Source organism: Apodemus sylvaticus, chromosome 10 (genome assembly GCF_947179515.1).
Source record: "Apodemus sylvaticus chromosome 10, mApoSyl1.1, whole genome shotgun sequence".
Classification (NCBI taxonomy): domain Eukaryota; kingdom Metazoa; phylum Chordata; class Mammalia; order Rodentia; family Muridae; genus Apodemus; species Apodemus sylvaticus.
In genome coordinates this window covers 19,158,824-19,164,823 of record NC_067481.1, presented here as the reverse complement: position 1 = coordinate 19,164,823, position 6,000 = coordinate 19,158,824, and the positions used below count along the sequence as shown (strand labels likewise).

Sequence of the window (6,000 nt, the reverse complement as noted above, 5' to 3'; positions counted from 1 at the left end):
GAAGGTAAACTTCAAATGGACACATTGTACGATGTGTGGAGTCTTCAGATTCGTCCTTAGGTCAAGGGTATCTGAATGTTGTGCTAATTAAATGGCCAAATTTACAGTCATTTCCTCTGTTCTCTAAGCAAGGTGAGGCATGGTGGACAGCAAATGTGGCATGAGCCTTAAAGCATTACTTGATACTAAGTCAATAGCAAACAAGGAATTTCCAATTTGGGGAAGAATAAACCTGATCAGCAATTCATCCACAGACTTAAACATTTCCAACAACACACGTTGGTGTCTCAGATCTTTCTACAAGGTTCAGCCCAGGTCAGTGAGTTACACAGCCTGCCATTGTCTTACTACTACTCCCTTTCTCACTACATCCCCAACTCCAATTGCTGGGGAAAGAGGAATTGCTCAATTGTAAACAAAGTTAGACCAGAAAGGCCGCTCCCCTCCAAGAACCGGACAACAGCTGAACTGTGGAAGAGGTTGGTAGGTAGGTTGACCAGATGGTGTTCTGCTTGTTCTCTGGGCTAAGTGACAATAGAGTTGTAGGTTGGTTTGGATAGGTTGCTGGGCAGTGCTCTGAGAAGGGCACTCTCTTCTTGGGCTGGAGTTTCGGTGACTCACCTGAAGTCCTCACCTGTCATCTTGATACTGTAACTCAGTTTTAGGATGATGGGTAGGTGGCCCTTCAGTTCTCAGACCTACCTCCAAAATGTCCCCTTCAGCGTTTCTGTTACATTGCTTCAGAGGATAGGTAGCTAAAGTGGTTTTTTTTTTTTTGTTTGTTTTTTTGTTTTTCCTGGTCTACCACTATTAGAGATAAATTCATGTTGATGTGAGGAAAATGCTTCTGATGGTGGAGAGCAGTTGCCAATACCAGATCCCTAGCCTCAGGGCCCTTGGTTGAGAATGATGGCCTGAGCTTCCATTCGGTGCATCTTTTGCCCCAAGAAACCCTTTTCCACCCATATGAAGCCCCTTGAGGGCAGAGGCAGAACCCTCAGCTCAAGCGCTGGCCACCTTTTACTGCATTTCTTTTTCCCTTGAGGTGAATACTCTTTTCACCCAGCATTCTGTTTTTATTTTTTACTTTTGATCGCATAAGATTGCCAAATATTGCCGGCGGTGGTGGCACACACCTGTAATCCCAGCACTCTGGGAGGCAGAGGCAGGCAGATTTCTGAGTTCGAGGCCAGCCTGGTCTACAGAGTGAGCTCCACGACAGCCAGGGCTATACAGAGAAACCCTGTCTTGAAAAAACCAAATCCGGGAAAAAAAAAAAAGGTTTTGAGAATAATTTGAGAGAAGATAAAGGGATGTGGTGAAGTTTTATTGAAAGCGATATTATTCTGAAGACAGGCTTTAGGTTCATGGATGGGCACAAAGACAGGGGAAGGAGCTGAGGAGAAAGGCAAGAAAAACAAGGGAAACTAGGTAACTAGGTGAGGTCGTTCTGGGTGGAGTGCTGGTCGACCCGTGGTGCTGGGCATAACAGCATGTAGCATGGGTCTACACTCAGGAAGTGAGTCCAGCCAAAAGTATGATGTTAAGCCTTGCCTGGCTGAACAGAACTTGGGAGGCAAACAGCTATCTCATCACTAATCAATCACCAAATGTTCATTATGGAGGCTGTGCTGGAGAATCATAAATACATGTCATTACAATGTCTTGTTTGGATATAGTCTCACTTTGTAGGGCTGGCCATCCTGGAACCAAGCAGAACAGGCTGGCCTTCATCTCCTGCTGATCCCCCTGCCTCTCTACCTCTGGCATTAGAGATGTGCACCACCACATCCCATCCTCCCGTCTTGGGACTCATGTAGATCACAGGTGTTACCCATGCATTCTGATGCACTGGCATCACGTCACGCTCTCGAGTTGCCCCCCTCCCCCTCCCCGCACCCCTCCCAGGCCGGCACTGGACTCAGCCTCAGTAGTTGTCAGCAAATGAGTGGCTTTCATCTTGTAATAACTTCTAAAATATAAATGCTGCTTTTGAACTCTTAACAAACCTTGCCTGGCCGGTCACTTATTTGAAGGCGGCAGGCAGCCCAGCTGCCAGGGAAGCAAACGAAGTCCTGCCCTTGCCTTCTGTGTTCTGTCAGGTGGATATTTATAGCTGACTTGGCTTTGGCAGGCCTGTTGGCCAGGCTTTGATTATTAAACGATAACTGAATCTCCTCCATGATTCTGTGACATATGGTGAAAACATAAAGGCTGCTCACTGTAATTTTTTGGCTATGAAAAGATAGCCTTGGGCTGGAGAGGTGGCTCAGTAGCAGTTAAGAGCACTGACTGCTCTTCCAGAGGTCCTGAGTTCAATTCCCAGCAACCACATGGCGGCTCACAACCATCTTCAATGTGATCTGATGCCCTCTTCTGGTGTGTCTGAAGACAGCAACAATGTACTCACATATATAAAATAAAGAGAGAGAAAGAGAGAAAGAGAGAGAGAATGCACTGGCATGTATACACATAGAAAAACGTCATTTAATAAAAAAGACAGCCTTAAAACACATCTTAGACTCTAACTATAGTTATGTACTTTTTGGATAGTACATGAAATGGAAGATTTAGTATTTTCTGACAGCCAGGAGTTCTGGTCATCAGAGTCCCCCATGCTGTTCACCGGGCCATGCTGTGGCTGGAGGTGGGAAGGCCTTTGGGGCTCCTCCCAGAACTGGGGGTGGGGGTAACTGTTGTCCCCCAAATTGCTGGAGATGCTGCTTCTCTACACAGCATCCATTTTTGGGCTTACTGGTGCCAAGGATTGGGGTTGTGGCATCTGGTGTCTCAGATACAGCAGGTATGGAGACCACCACAGTGTAGGCAGGGGCACTGTACTGAGGCAGTTCCCATCCGACTCCTGACCAACCTAGTTCATGGCTTCAGTTCAGTCTTTTTAAGGTAAAATGAGTATCACACATGAGTATGAAGATTCTTATATGTTAGCATATGCTAATGAACGTTTGAGGTTTTTGTTTTGCTTTTGTTTTTGGAGACGGGGTTTCTCTGTGTAGCACTGGTTGCCTAGACCTCACCCTGTAGACCAGGTTGGCCTTGAACTTACAGAGATCCACCTGCCTCGACTTCCAAAGCCCTGGGATTAATGGCGTGTGATACCACTGCCCATTGAACTTTTTTTTTCTCTTTTTTTGGATTTTTGGTTTTTTCGAGACAGGGTTTCTCTGTGTAGCCCTGGCTGTCCTGGAACTCACTCTGTAGACCAGGCTGACCTTGAACTCAGAAATCCATCTGCCTCTGCCTCCCAAGTGCTGGGATTACAGGCGTGCGCCACCACCGCCCAGCTCCCATTGAACTTTTTAATATTTTTGTTGTTTTTCGAGACAGTCTCTCTAAATTAATGCTTCTCAATCTTCCCAATGCTGTGACCCTTTAATGCAGTTCCTCCTGTCATGGTGACCCCAACCACAACATTATTTTTGTTGCTGTTTCATAACTGTAATTTTGCTCCTGTTATGAATTATAAGAAAAACACCTGTTTTCTGATGGTCTTAGGTGACTCCCAGAGGGGCTTGACTCATAAGTTGAGAATTATTGTTCTACACTGGGACTCACTATGTAGAGCAGGCTGGCCTCCAACTCAGATCCACCTGCCTCTGCCACCCAAGTGCTGGGATTAAAGGCCTGTGCTGTCAGCATGCATAAATATCTGTGTGCCACATGAGTTACAGCTGTAGACTGCTATGTGAGTCCTGGGCATTGAACTGGGTCTTCTGGAAGAGTGGGAAGAGCTTCCCACTAAGCCATCTTTCCAGCCTCCTTAATCTCCAGCCTCCTCTTCTAAAGAGAATTAAAAAAAATAAATCTATGCTGTAACAAAACAAGGAGGCGGTTTCCCTTCCAAGGCCAAGTCGTCATGCAGTCCCCGTCAGTGGTTGGTCCTGCTCCGTACAGAAATACTGGTCTATACAGCACTTCAAGTATATTTTCTCTTTATTGCATTCCTTCAATTTGCATTACACAATATAATATCTTTTTCAATATAATTTTGGACAAAAACACAAGACATTAACTTTGTTGAACAAGGAACATAAATTAATCCACGTAGGACTTTGTCGGGAGGAGAAAGGCAGAGCCAGAGACCACAGGGACCACAGTAATGGGCGGGGAACCACGGCACTGGCCACGGGAATCACAGTTTCACAACACGATCTACTCTTTCAAAGCCACAAAATAAGCCAGGAATGAAAACCCCAAACAAGGCATACAGACAGCAAGATTAGGAGATGATTTGCCTTCTACGGTGGGGACAGTGTCAGAGTCGCCCAGGTGCCCCTGCAGCTGCGAGCCTCCGATGGCTGTCTTTGTGTTTTAGGCAGCAGAGTGCGTGCTCCCTAAGACATCTTCATAAATGACCTAATTATATTCCTTCTAACCCACTGGTTAGGCAAACCACCCTCCAAAGGGCTCACTGAGTTCCTCCTCTTTTGGGAAGAGGTGTTTTGAGTTCGCTGGAATGGATATTCAAGGGAGAGGACTAGGGGGTGGCTTGTTCTGCTGCGGAGTAGTGTTTTATTTATACGTTTCAGACATTACAGATCACTTGAGATCCAGGGAGGATGAATTCTAAGTCATCAGGCTGAGGAAAAGGAAGACGATGGGCACTAATTGGCCTCTAACATCATCCCAAGGAACTGACCCACTTACAGCTGGACGCTAATTAGAATTGAGAGGCTTGTAAATTATTTTAATTTTTTTTTCTGTTTAGGGATGTACAGATTTCCATATGTATCTTTCATAAGGTTTTTAACAGCATCTACCAAGTGGTAATGATTAGCATATCTCTTACCACAGAGCAAATTAATTACACTCAGGGCATATCACAGCCACCACAGGAATGATCTGACTTCCGATTAGAAAAGCTCTCCTGATTGCAACTTGGAAATGTCTCTGAAAATGATTGAGAACAGCATCTTAGATATTCAAAGCCTAGTTCTTTAGGCAAAGCTAATAACTCGTTCTGTGGGGTACACAGCTGTTAGCATGGCCAAGTGTTAAGCGAATCCCTTGGGACCTCCACCTTTGCTCTTGGTCAGGTGTAGAAGCCTACCTTCGGTAGGTCAAGTGTTTTCCGAGGGTGGGCGTGGCAGAGAGCTCGGTGGGGGCGGGGTGCATGGGTGTGGCATGCCTCCCATGTAAGCAGGAATCATCTTAGCTAGCCTGGGAGGGAAGCACCGCAGTCCAGGGAACACTAGACGTCTCAAAGCACGAGGGAGTTTACTGCACGAGCCATGCAGAGCGAGTGTGTTGAGGGAGGGGGACACTTCACTTAATCCAGGGTCTTGAGTGTGAGGAGTGACGGTCCCAGGCCATCTTCACCTTGGTCGCTTCCCTTGGTCACTGTTGTAAACAGTCCGTTTTCAATCAAAGTCCAGGGGACTACTGCAAAAGAAATCCCAAAGCACACACAAAACTGTCAGCTCTGCAGAGAAACCCCTATTCACTAAGAAACCACTAGCAGCTTCGTGTTTTCTCTACATTTTCCACCATTCGTTTGCTATTTGATGGGCACTTTCTAAAAGAAAATGGTCGTGTTCCATGAGCTTAAGGAAGCCTTGTGAAGCAGGCCAAGGGGAGCAGACCCACGGTACTGGAAGAGTCTAGAGTGTGGAAACAAGGTTATATAGAAGGGAAACCGTCAGCAGACTCACATGCACGGGGTGGGGGGCTCGGGCCTCGCAGAAGGGTGAGCACTGCGGGTACTTACGCGCCTTCTTCTCTCAAGAGGGCCAAGAATTTCCTCACACGGAACTCAGGATCCATCTAAAGAGCATCAGAAGAGACAAATCAGACACTCGATGCCGCCTTTTCACGAAGATGTGCTTCCGCCATGCCAGGGAGGCGCTTGGCCACGGGCTTCCTGGATCACTCAGAAGCGTGTCACCTATTCCCTGGCTGTTATTTTGAAGCATAATAAAGCGGATTGTGTTATTTAGAAGCCAGTGGTCATTCACAGGCGCCTCAGCCAAGCACCCCCTT

The 6,000-nt window shown here is 46.6% G+C and overlaps 1 protein-coding gene across 1 annotated transcript in view; it reads right to left on the bottom strand.

The window, feature by feature from the left end:
- Window positions 1-3,936: 3,936 nt before the first annotated feature.
- Nsf (N-ethylmaleimide sensitive factor, vesicle fusing ATPase) overlaps window positions 3,937-6,000 on the bottom strand; it is a 133,462-nt gene continuing 131,398 nt past the window's right edge. The window contains exons 20-21 of the mRNA XM_052194373.1: window positions 5,729-5,784; window positions 3,937-5,403 (exon numbers count right to left, since the gene is read on the bottom strand). Coding sequence (XP_052050333.1) covers window positions 5,382-5,403; window positions 5,729-5,784 — 78 coding nt within the window. The 3' untranslated portion in view covers window positions 3,937-5,381. The remainder of the gene's footprint in view (window positions 5,404-5,728; window positions 5,785-6,000) is intronic.